Genomic DNA, 13,584 nt, shown 5'->3' on the forward strand with positions numbered 1-13,584 from the left:
GGAGTTACATACAAAGGGAAACAAATACACAACAGGTTTGCTCTTATATTGTGGTGTATTAAAGTACAATGACATGATGTCCCACCTTGCAGACAGAGCTCATGACTTCCAGTGGGGTCTCCCCTGGCTGCACAATGGCCAGAACGGGACGATTATTTGGCAGACACACCCATGATGGTGTTAGGTATTCTGGAGCCCAAATATCACTTTCTACATTTTGCTGAGGAACACTTTTTACAGAGCTTTCTCTCTCCGTCTGAAAAGTCAACAGCACAGGGTACAAGAATAATAAATCATACACGTAGAAAAAAACAAAAAAACAACATATTTGGTTTGCAATATTGTTTTTCTCTGCATGTACTGTACGCACCCATCACTCTTCTATTTGACCTCCTGCTGTCTGTAACACAGCCCCTCCGTATCAAATAACAGAATCTACTTCTTTATTCTTTCATTCCTCCATTGTGTGCTCCTCCCATTAATCACTGCCTTTCCTTCTGGTGCCCTTTACCCTATCAGTATATCACCCCATCTTTCATTCTCGCCACACAATCTGCTGGCAGTTAACAATCAGATCTGGCAGTCCCTGCAGAAATCACCTGAGATTGTCAGATTTGGTGTCATGTGTCTGTGTATGTGTGGGAAATTCAATAAGAAAATAAATCAGGAAGCATCAACTTAATTATTATAGACATATTTGCAATCCATAACAAATCAGTAAACAAAGCACACAATACCGACACACATGCTGAAATAAATATAGATAGACAGACGTTTTTTCAGACACACGACAGACTGGGGGGCCCGTAGCCAGTACCTCCCCCAGCTCCCTAAACTCCCTGCCCCACTTTGCACCATCTGGCTCCCCTCCTGGTCCATCTAGGATTCCTCTGCTGTTGGTGGGGGTGGAAGCTGTTCTGTAAAGATGCTGAACTCTTACGTTCTCATATTCTTGTTCATGCCAAAAAAAATGTAAACCCCATAACAAAGTAAAAGGCGAGGGACAAGAATCCCACTCATCCTTCTACTCTTATCTTGCTTGTTTTGCCTAATCATGTGCAGTATTTACAGCCCTAAAGCCGATATGATACACTATATATATCCTGTCAGATCAATGTGTAGGTGTAGGTGTGTAGGTGAAAAGAAGAGCAGGATATTCACTTATATTATGCTTGTTTCTTTCCATCAGCTGAGGTTAGATAGAGGCCTGTCTTTCCTCTCTCCCTGATACAATTTCTTATAAATAAAGCACAAACCATAAGTAATTGAATACTTTTCTTTTAGAATTTATAAATTCGAGCAATAATCAAATTATATGAACATTTCTTACGGGTTTCTCACTGGTGGAATCTTCAAATGCTTTCTCCAGAGGTTTTCTCGCAGACTGAAGACTATCCGCAAACACCTGCAACCACACAGAGCTCAGTGTGAGTTCACAACTATAACGCTCAGAAATAATCAATCAGGCAGCCATAAAGAGTAACTAAACTGCCAAAACCACTTATTTCTGCTGAAAACCAAATGTATTTAGGTGTGAAGTAGTGTTGTTGATCGATTCTGGTCCCACTCTTGACATTTTAGTCAAAGTAGTTCAATTAGGCATATTTTTTTGTAAAAATATAAGAGTGACTCCCCTCTATGGGTTAAAATCCAGCTATTACAATCAAATTTAGCTTTTTCTGTGACTTCTTATGTCCCAAACTACCAATGTTAAAGCCCGAAATATAACAAGACCCAAATCATTATAAAAACTGTAATAAAACCCAAAATGTAAAAATTATTTGTGTCTATGTTTTATATATATATATATATATATATATATATATATATATATATATATATATATATATATATAACACACACACATATTTACGCATACGCATTTGTGTATAATACTACACTGTACATTGAAGCAATAAGACCTAATCCAAAAATCATAATAATGTATCGCCAAAACTTTTTGCATTTTGGAGTTTGTTTTTTTTTAATAACAATTTGGGTCTTGTTACATTTCAGTTCGTTGTTACATATTGGGCTCTAATCTATCACGGTAAGCCCCGCCTCTCTTATGAAAACTGCATAATAAAGGCATTTTTCTAAATTTCCATCTTAGACATAAGTCAGCCCAAACCTCTGGGTTTAGTAACTCTTTAAACTCAGAGCTAATGTGAACCTAGCATAAACATGTCGACCTGTTCGACTGAAGGATATCCTTTAATCTTCCTTTTAGAAACTGTGTCCAGGCCCCAGAGAGAGGAGAAGCGGCTGCGGCGTTTACTGAAAGTACGATGCACGGCCTGGCTCCGCCTCCTGATGCTGCTCTCGGTGCGGGCTGACACCTGTGACACAGTACAGGTAAAAGTAAAGCTTTTAAAGAGACTGAGTGGATTGAAACAAAATTACAGTTTCTGAAGAACAGGTTAAAACCACTGCAACTGATTGTGCTTATTTTAATTATGACTAATATCTCTACCATGCATGGACGCAGACTTGTGAAAACACCCACTTGTGTAAAAACCACATTTTCAGCCTTATGGGATAACTATCATCACATACTAAAACCACATGAGCAAAAGACAACATCTTCTGGCATTCTAGGCAAATTCACACCCAGTTAGTGAACTATGAGCAGCTCAAACATCATTATACATTACCCCAGCACACACATGAGATGCACATACCTCAGATGCAATAGGTCAAACTGTCTTTATCGCAATTATTACATCATGTGTGCAAAAAAGCTTCGTTTTTTTCTTTATAAAACTGCCTCTTTCATTATCGCCTAACTCCAAACCATGAATCATTATAAGCCATGGCGGCGGAAGGAATTTGTTTTAATAATACATTGAGCGGGGGGGTATTAATATTTATTTTCTGACACAGTGAAAATTGCCAAGACTAGAAAGCGACGGCTCACATTTCCCAGAGGCAAGAGGAGTTACTTAAATGGATGTTTCTGAATTTCCCTCATTAAATAATTTCTAGGCTACGCTCATGAGAATTTAATTTCATTGGGTTGTTGTTGTTGTTAATGACGTACCAGAATAAAATTTAAAAAATGGCAGCAAACTGACTTCATTAAGGAACATAGAGGTAAAGAAGATGAGGTGGGAAAGAAATCCAACTGGAGACATGAGAAACTAACTGAAGATATGGAAGAAGAAGAAGAAGAAGAAGAAGAAGAAGAAGAAGAAGAAGAAGAAGAAGAAGAAGAAGAAGAAGAAGAAGAAGAAGAAGAAGAAAGAAGAAGAAGAAGAAGAAGAATAACAGAAGAAGGAAGCGATGTGGAGATACAACCCCAAGTAATGTTAGGTTAAGTGTGATTTAGGTATAAAGGGAAAGCCGGGGGTTGGTGGTTGGGATGGTTTAGGGGCAGAGAGTGTTAAGCCTGTTTGTGGGAAAGCGCCTCAGGAATGGCAGCTTACTAACCGAGTTTATATCGATCCACCAATCAGAAAAATAGAAAACACTGTCAAAGCATGATGTGTGCGCGCGTGCACGTGTATGTGCATGTGTGTCTGTGCAAATTACAGCTTGATGATACAATGCATCGTGTACATCGTTCCATCTGTGCTGGCATTTCGTTCTGTACATTGCTGCTGTGCACTCAGGATGACGGTGAATACAGTGTGAAGCACTGAGATAATCAGTTGGCTTTCAGCCAGAAGGGTACACACACACGATCACGGAATCTCAGACTGATGAATTGACAGAGTGCTTTGTTTTTAGCTTTTCTTCAGTTAAAAGAACATTGTGTATAAGAGTGAGTGTTATGAAAGAGGCTGACAGCTACATCTTCACAGTAAATGGTCTTTTAAGTAGGAAAAATTGGAGAGATTTGTTATCTCTATCCATTTTATCAAGTCATGGTTCAGCCAATGTTACATTTATATGTTAAAGCTGTGAGAAGAAACAATGAGCTATTGTTTAGATTTCCGGTCTGAATGGTTTAGGATGAGCATCAGCTTCCCATGACACCACTAACAATCATTTAGGACTATTGTCTGCACTTAAAATCAAACACAAATGGTAATCTATTTATGGTGCACAGAATTCCAGTCTTGCACTTCTTTGTCTGCTTCTCACAGATTTGCTTGAGAAGGCTATCACTAGTGTTTTTCTTAAGACTACACTGTACGAAAACAAGACTTACCCGAGTCCAGAATGCACCGAGACCATGACAAGACGAAGAATTTTGGAAGTCGAGACAGAGTCAAGACCAAGACTTTTGGGATTCGAGATCGAGTCAAGACCAAGACTTTTGGGATTCAAGATCGAGTCAAGACCAAGACTTTTGGGAGTCGACACCAAGTCAAGACCAAAAATTTTGGAGGTCGAGGCCGAGTCAAGACCAAGAATTTTGGGAATCAAGACCGAGTCAAGACCAAGACCACAAAAATCAATTATAAAAAGAGTGACAAGGTTAAACAGTTAAAGATAATTCTCTCTTAATTTTTGTTTATACAATATTTTGACAAAAACAAGGTGTCCGCAACTCTTTCAAAGTACAACAAGCAAGAGTATCTGAAAATAAGTTTATATGTTTATTCATTAGGTGAATGAGGCCTAAAATACTTTTTTTCTGACAAGAAATAAGATGGACTAATGTCTGACTTTCTGCATGTGTTTGACAGAGCAATTAATGAGCAAACAATAAATGTTTGAAGTCAGATTACAACATTCAATAATCAGGAACAGTTTCAAGTGCTTCTCCCTATTATCATTTATGAAGTTGAAGATTAGCAGCTCAAGGCTGGTCTCGAGTAGTATGGGCCAGTCCGAGACTAAGATAAGACAGAGTAAAAAATGATCCAAGACCTTCAAAATGTGGTCTTGAGACCAAGGCTGTACTCAAGTACTACAACACCAGCTATCACCAGGTTGTACAAATGTCTTTGATGGGAATGATTCCCTGTTTTTGCTTGATAACTGCAAATATGACCCTTCCTGTTCTTCAACTCCCTCTACCTGCAAAACCCATTCTTCTCAATATTTGGGGGGTGAAAACAAGTACATTTTCAGAGGTGTGCAGGGAAGGAATAAGATATGTTCAAGTTTGTTCACGAAATGCATGAAATTATGAAAACTAGCTAGTGTTAATGAATGAGAGGGACATTTCCCTGAAGTCCTTACCAGTGCATGGATGAAGAACCAGAGAAGATTCCCAGTCGTCCCATAGCCAGCTTAGTAGGACGAGATGCAAAGCCCAGGAGGCGTTTGGGATTGGGGGGTTCACTGCCCTGAAGGCTGGCCAGGTAGCAACGACACCGGAAGAGATCCATGTGGAACTGCTCCAAGTTCGTTCCCACAAGAAGATCTGACAGTGAAACAGATAAACAGTTAAGATTATGAATTTCATAACTTTTCTAATGATTTTTCAATCAAATCATGGAAGTCTTGATATTCGGCAACAGGCGAAACATTGATAAAGGAGAAGGTGGATATAATGCTTTGAAGATGACTTTGTATCAGATCATTCGGGCGAGATGAGAGATATGTAGGAGTACCACAACCTCCGTGATATGACTCAGCTTACACGTCTCCCACCAGCTGCTAACCTGCTATGTTTTGCTATGTGCAATGCATCACTGAAACCGTGGGAGGTGGCAAATAATGACACACACTCAAAAGAAAACACAAACTGGACATAACACACAGTAGGTGCTGTCTTCATCAATTTGCAAAGACTAAAATGTTTTTAGAGCTTCAGAGTCCTTCATGATTGAGTCATATAATAATAATGCATTTTAATTATTTCATTTATTTCATTATCATGATACAGCCAAAACAAGGCTATTTTATTTAAATATACATTAAAAACATTCAATTTAGATAGATAGATAGATAGATAGATAGATAGATAGATAGATAGATAGATAGATAGATAGATAGATAGATTTTTATTGTCATTGTATAAAGTAGTACAACTAAATTTGTAGCAGCTATGTATCTATAAGTATTCATTTATTTAAAATCAAAATAATTAATTTTAAAATGTTATAATAACCACATGTGACCTAAGTAATGTCCTCTATCCAAACTGCTGTTGATTGTGCAACAAGTCAAGTCCACCAGGTTCAGAAATGAATTCTTGTGTGCGTTTAGGCACATGTTCAAGATGTCTTGTACTATAGTGGAACTGCACGTTGCATTTGATGAGCGCCAGTTACAGTATTTGAAAACGAGTTGGAAAGACAAGTTTGGGAAGTGTAGCATGGGAACATTTTTGTTAGAACCTGATATTTGAAGAGACATCTCTTCATCAAAATCTTAGATTCAAGTCATGGAGTGAACACTTAGGTCCTTTCTGTGTGGAGTTTGCAAGTTGTTTGCATGTTCTCCCCTTGCTTGCGTAGGTATTTCTCTGAGTTATACTGGGTTTGAACTGCTCCACCATCTCTCCTTTGCTTTGATTATTAGAAAAACTTGATTGTATCCATACCTGCTCAAGTATAGTCTTCCTCTTCTTGCTGTCAGTGACGGTGAACAGCTGCATGTCTCCCATTTTCTTCATTTTCTCGTCCATGTCGATCTTCTGCTCCAGTTTGCGGATCTCGGTGCGCAGTAGTCGCACCGTGTCGTCCCTGTGGTGCTGTCGAGCGAGAGCGGCAGCGCACGCGGAGTGAATCGCTGTGATCCAGTTCTCCAGTTCAGTCTGGCCCGACGTCTGAGGAAAAAAAGGAGAGAAAAAGATAAGGATGCTAAATTCTCTGTCAGTTTTAACACAGCAGTGGACGCGAGTGACCAGATAAGGGTGGGATTGACAGCTGGAAGAATGAAAGCAAGAGTCGATGAAACAGCTTCAGAGACACACCGCTCAAAGTAATCCCATCATGATTTTTATCACTTTCATGGTCTGCGTGTCTCCGCTGGGAGTCGTTATGAATATAAATAGAGAGAATTAAGCATTACACAATGGCCACTGTGGTGGATCACTGTCATTATACGACTGTGTGGCCTTTAAACATGTCAAACATAAAGCAAACAGATGAATGCTGAACTGTCTTATCTCCCATGAAATGGCTAAAGGTCATTTCTAGAGTGACACACACACATGCACACACACACACATAGTCCCATTTGTCCATTGTCTTTGTCTTCAGTCTTAATACAGTTTTTAGCGACAACTTGGTGACTCTCATTATGGTTCTATGTGTCAGTCCTTGTTTTGAATAACATGTTCAATCTATGCCTGGGCAATATATCGAGAGTCAAGATATATCACAAGTTCTGTTTTGGCGAAATATAAAATTACAATATTGCCTACATCAATACATTTTTATTTTATAGCTTGTTTTTTATTAAAATACTCATTTTAGGTGTCGCTGCTTTTGCTACTTCTCAGAACAGCATGAAAAGCACAGTTTCAGGATTGCCGAGTGCATCCTAACCCAGACCTTCCCCTAAACAAGCCACACTACAGAACTCACTCACACGTGCTGTCCCTTATAGGAAAAAAAGCCAAAAGTGGCACATTTTGCGTAGCTATTTGTTAATAAATGTAGCATCAGCAAATTTAATCTAGAATTGTTTTTCTGGTCACACTATGAGTTAAAAATAACAAGATTTACATCACATATTGCTACTTTGAGAAGAAATATTGAGATATGAGTTTTGGTCCATATCGCCCAGCCCTAGTTACATCATAGAAACGCTTTAAATTCCACTGCTTTGTTTACCTGAAAAAGGAAAGCATCGCCCACAGAGTTGCTGATGCAGAAAACAAAGTCTTTCTTGGGATGTTCAGGTACAGCCTGGACGATGCTGTTTTCCACCCAGAGTGCATGTTTAGGAACGCTGTTGTGGTCGATTCCTGAACGGCAGTCCGATTCGTACAAAAACAGAGTACAGCCTGGAAGAACAGAGAGGATAAAAGAGGAGGGGTCAATTCACAAATGTGAAAAACTAAAAAACAATACATGATTATAAGACACAGAGGCAAGCTACAATGGCCTCATGTAAAGGATTTTCTAAATCTGCGAAAAATGAAGAAGTTGCATAAAGACAAATTGTTTCATATCCCAAGAAAGAACAATCTTTACACTATGAATTAAAACAGAGATCAGATATTTCTCTTACATTCCCACATGCAGTTATGGGCCAATGCAAATAGTAAAATCTTATTTTTTCAGATATCAAGAGACTGTCACCCAAGACCCAATGCATATACAGTATGTGACTAATAATCATTAGTGATTTGTACATAGCTCAAAGCTGATCAAATTTCAGGTACCTGAGGCACACGCAAGTTTTCTACTGAAAGCCCAAACATGTTTGAGCCCAAAACCCCGACAAACTTTTTTCCAATTTTGAAGAGCTGGCATGTCCATCAAATAGGATGTATAGCAGATATTTTTAAATGTTCAGAGAGAGTAGGTGGAGCTGTATTACTATACCAAATTTCAGTTTCCTATGTGATATAGTTCCTGAGATATTGGAAGCCGAAAATGGAAGAAAAATAAGGATGCACGAAAATCTCCCCTCACTCAATTGTCCATATCTCAAAAAGTATTAATCCGATCAAACAAAAAAATTACAGTGTGCTAATTGAATTACATGTAATGACCCGAAGGAAACAGTGAGTTTTCAGCTAATAATATTTGGATTTTATATAAAGAAAGAACAATAAACAACATGTACCAATAGAACTGAACAAAATAAAATTAAATGCTTCTAATATTTTTCTAATTAAATGGCTAAGGCAACATGTGCCAAAAGGCCAAGATGGTTTAATATACTTTGTGGGTGTTGGACAGCGGAGAAAGGACATGATTGCATTTGTAGATGCTGTGACTTGTGCATTTGGAAAAGGATGAGATTGGATTAGACACAGATCTCTGAGGGAAATTAAATTGTGATGAGACTCAGGACAGAAAATGTGAGGCCACACAGAGCACTGTGACAGAAAATGGTACGGTGACAACCAAGGGGGATGTGATTAGAGTCTAACAGCCGACACAACGGAAGAATGGGACAGCGGGAGAAGGTTAGTCAGGTACAGATGCTTATCTCAATGTCACATTTCAAGTTGTTGTTTTTGATGGAAGATTTAATCATATTTCTACTTCATGCTGGGCAAAGAAGGTGGCATATTTTACCATGTAAATTAATACATATATTTTCATTCTGAGACTAATTTTGGGCATTGAATTGAAACCTGTATCTCCAGGGTCAAAAAGGATATTTAAAGAGATCCTCTACTGCAGACATGGGCAACTGGTGGCCCGGGGGCCACATGCGGCCCTCAAGACAAATTCACAAAAAAATGTAATTCAAGAAATTGGAAGCAATATGAAGCCCAACATAATGCAAAAAATAACTCAGAAAACACACAAGACCATAGCAAAATGCACAAAATGTCAACAAAAATACATAAAGCAACAACAAAAACACAAAGGTTTCCAAAAATGAACAAAAATGAATCATAAAACATACAAAGGGAGATCAGAAACACAAAACAACCACCTAAACACACAAAACGACAACAACACATGCAACATGCAAACAAAATGATTGTAGAGACGCACACAATGCAACACAATTACACAAATTGTGCACAGATTTGGAACAAACATTCTGAAAGATAAACACAATGCAAACACAACACACAAGAAATAACAAAAAGACATATGACTCGTAAAATACTCAAAATGCCAGGGGAAATAACAGATATACACAAAATTACTACAAGAACACACAAGATGACTAAAAACTCAGTAAACAACAACAAAATTACACAAAAAAGTGAACAAACAATGATAAAACCCTTCTTTCCTGTGTTGATGCTCAGATTATTATTGTAAATACTGACACGAATGTTGATAATGTGACAATCAGATCAGACAATCACATTTTTGTGGCCCCAGCTATGATGAAAGTTGCCCATCTCTGCTCTACTGTTTTTACAAATGTGGCCTAAAACCTTTGACATATCCTTATTAGAAGATTTATGCCTAACAAAATGCATTATTTTGCACCATATTCATTTTATTGCCTTTTAAAAATGGGACTACTTTACCAGTTTAGAACCTGTATTCCACTATCTTGAAATCAAGTGATTGAAGATGTCACACAGTCCCATTTGCCTGTAAAAATCTGATTGTTTTCTATTAGAGTGAAGCATTCAGCCTGCTTTTTTTTAGATCACTTAAGCTTTTTTGGTTAAAATGCCAATTTGTGCTGCTTTTGGTTGCTCTAAATCAGGGATTCTCAAATGGTGGGTCGGGACCGAAAAGGGGGTCACAGAACAGTACTGGGTGGGTCGCGGACAGCTGGTCAAAAATAAATAAATACATAATGTCGGACTTGTGCTTTATTTTGAAAGAAAATGGCATGCTGTGAAATACATATTGCACACGAAAATGTATAGATTTATCTATTTTTGAAAAACTAAATTTGGTCTGAAGAATTCTAAAAAAAAAGTGGGCCGCGAATAATGTGGTTCCCAGGGTGAAACCAGTTGAGAACCCCTGCTCTAAATAATCCAGAAAAGTCAAAAATTTTGATGTAAACCTCTTTTGTTTACAAAAAGAGAATAAAAACAGATTATACCTCAAAAAAAATCTATGACCGCAGTGGTTGACAATTCATACTCTGCAGTTTGGTAGAAAACAATGAAGCAGAGAAGAAGAGCTCTCCTAAGGAACCTTTACTCTCCCTTAAACAATGCACAGCTGACGCTCTGGTGGCTGAAGTTAGCGAGTAACTCACGCACAAACCCTGAGGATAGAAATCTTTTTGGGTTGGAGTAATAAAGTAGTCCCATTTTTAAAAGTTAATAAAAACAAATATTGTGCAAAATAACATGTTTGTTAGGCGTAGATCTTCTAATAAGGACATTTCAAAGGTTTTAGGCCACATTTGTAAAAACAGTGTAGGATCCCTTTGATAGAAATAAATGAAAAGTATCCTTTTCTGAACAGAAAAACATACGCTGAACTTCCAGGTTGTTGTTATTTGTTTTTATAATCAGTAAAATAAAGACCGCCGCACCTTTCAGAGAAACCCAGTACTGCTTCCACTTGCGCTTTGTCGCAGGTTCCACCTTCTTGTTCTTCTTATGCACTAAGAAGTTCTTCACCGCCAGTGCCCCCGCCTTCCTGACCGTGCCCTGTGCACAGCCAATCACTGTGTCCGATGGATACGCACTACTGAGCGTACCGCTGCTCTGCTCGTCGCTGACGGCAGAGAAAGCCTCTTCCGTAAAGTAACACCCCTGATTATTCTGAGGGATCGAAAATAAAAAAAAACAACTACAATTACAAACCAACAAAAAATGATGGAACTTTTTGTATTTTTTTATACTCAAGTAAGAAATTTGCCAACCCATGCTTGATTGTTGAGCTCCTTTCGGAAGTTTTCGTACACGCCCCCCCGGCCTCCTTCTCCTCCTCTTCCGTCCCCTCCTCCAGCGCTGCTGCTCCCGCTGTCGCTGCCATTGAAAACACTGCTCTCAGTGGCAGAGTACACTGAGAAGGAGGCCGACATGGCCTTACAACGCCGAGACACCAACTCTCCATCCACGTCTATTTCCGTGGCAACGCCATCGATCCCACTGTCACCGAACTCACTGCCCTCACCCAGAACACCTGAGATGTCCTGTCAGGCAGAAAACAGGGAAATAAAGCAGAAGCTGTTTCATTTGCAACATACGTACAGTATGGAGTGATATGTTTGTACGGAGACAACATCAGTTATTTTTACTTATTTCTAATAAATAAGCATAAATGCTTTGGCCACAAGTAAGATTTTAGAGTTAAGTGGATGATTGTTCATCAAAATCAATCTTTTCTTCTGCTCTTCTTAAGGGCTAGGTAATATATAGAGATTCAACATATATCGAGTTTTCCATTTTGACGACATAATAATGTCAATATCAATTGTTTTTTTTAACAGCTTACTTTCTATTAAAATACTTGTTTTATGAGTTGCTGCTTTTGCTACTTCTCAGAACATTTCTGATTGTGTTCTAACCCAGACCTTCCCCTAAACAAGCCACACTACAGAACTCACTCACACATGCTGTCCCATATAGTGGAAAAAGTCATAAGTGACACATATCGTGCAGCTGTTTGTTAATAAATGTGAGGGTGTGACATTTTTCATCAGCAAATTTAACCCAGAATTGTATTTCTGGTGAGAATTTATTAGGTTAAATATATCGCAATTTATGTTGTATATCGCCATTTTTAAAAAAAAATATCGAGATATGAATTTTGATTCATATCGCCCAGCCCTACTCTTCTTATGACATTTTATCAGACCTTTTATATCCAATATCCTCTGTGTGCATGAGTGCATGAATTTATTCTTGGGTGCTCCGTTCAAGGACACAGAGATCTAGAGATTGAAAAAAGTTGTTTCCAATTATTCCAATAAGTTACTTTATCTTTGATAATAACCTTTTAATTGAAACTATTCTAAACCTATGAAAACAATCAGAAGTTTTTCTTTATAATGGGGGCTGGCTTTGCTTTGTGTTTACCAACGTTTTATATGATCTACCCCAAATTACTTCTCTAAAAATGGTAATACTTGTGTTTAACAAGACTTATTTATATCCTTAACAAATGTGGGGAACGGGAAGTCTTGCAGCTAACCTTTGACCCCTCACATACTGCTCCATACATCCACAATGCATGCTTCTCACACAACTGTAGAACATAAGGACATTGAGGAAATGTGTCATGCTGTCACGAACAGGGTAATTACTGAGCTGACTGACTCATATCTTCTGTGTGACCTTCCTTTACATTCTGGACACTTTCTGGTAAACAACTTCTGTCTGTGTTCATGTGGCCCCAAAGAAATGTTCCACTCTGACCATCTGGTGATGTGTTGTCTTGTCCCTAAATCTTGACATAGTTTTGACAGAATGTGATCAAACCTGCGTAGTCTGAGCACGTCGGCCCTGGAAGGCCGGGCACGGCGCCGCTGGGATCCCGAGCATCGCCAAACCCTCAGAGAGACAGTGTGATCTTCGACAGGGAAGCGTGAACGCTCCGTAGCCGCCGCTGTCCTCCTCCGTAGGAGACATGAGCCCCTCCTCCACTTCTGTATCACCATCACACTCAGTTTGTCTGCGAGTTTTAGAGTAGCGGTTCCTCTGCCCCCTGAGGCCAGGACCCTGCTGGCTGCACAGATGGTCCAGAGACGATGCCCTTTCCGCTGAGGCTGGAGCATAAACAGGTAGTTAATGATGGGCAGTGTGTGAGCATTTAGTATGTCAACATGGCAAATTTAGCCTATTCTGATTCAGCAGCTTATTTTAGGAGATGTTTCATATTTTAAGACAACAAGTATCGGCAATTAGACATACTTTCTATTAGGTGTGTCTCAATCGGATATTGATATAGATTACGAAAGAGGATCAGGGCCAAATTTGATTGAGAAAATCAAGAATAAAATCAAAATTTTGAGAATAAAGTCAAAAAGTTGATATAAAATGTCGTGATTAAAGTAAAAAATTTGTAAAAAATAAACTCAGAATACAATATTGTGATAAAAGTCGAAGGTCAAATCTACTGTTGTGGTCTCCATTCAAACTGGCCCTAATCTGCTTCCGTAGCTCCTTTATAGCCACAG

The 13,584-nt window shown here is 38.7% G+C and overlaps 1 protein-coding gene across 1 annotated transcript in view; it reads right to left on the minus strand.

The window, feature by feature from the left end:
• The window catches only part of LOC114475449 (T-lymphoma invasion and metastasis-inducing protein 1-like), a 71,535-nt gene that overhangs the window by 35,534 nt on the left and 22,417 nt on the right, over positions 1–13,584 (minus strand). The window contains 11 exon segments of the mRNA XM_028466235.1: positions 86–256; positions 1,331–1,405; positions 2,193–2,339; positions 4,145–4,148; positions 5,134–5,302; positions 5,305–5,317; positions 6,443–6,667; positions 7,680–7,852; positions 10,993–11,224; positions 11,326–11,598; positions 12,887–13,173. Coding sequence (XP_028322036.1) covers positions 86–256; positions 1,331–1,405; positions 2,193–2,339; positions 4,145–4,148; positions 5,134–5,302; positions 5,305–5,317; positions 6,443–6,667; positions 7,680–7,852; positions 10,993–11,224; positions 11,326–11,598; positions 12,887–13,173 — 1,769 coding nt within the window.

This window comes from Gouania willdenowi, chromosome 14 (assembly GCF_900634775.1).
Source record: "Gouania willdenowi chromosome 14, fGouWil2.1, whole genome shotgun sequence".
NCBI lineage: Eukaryota > Metazoa > Chordata > Actinopteri > Blenniiformes > Gobiesocidae > Gouania > Gouania willdenowi.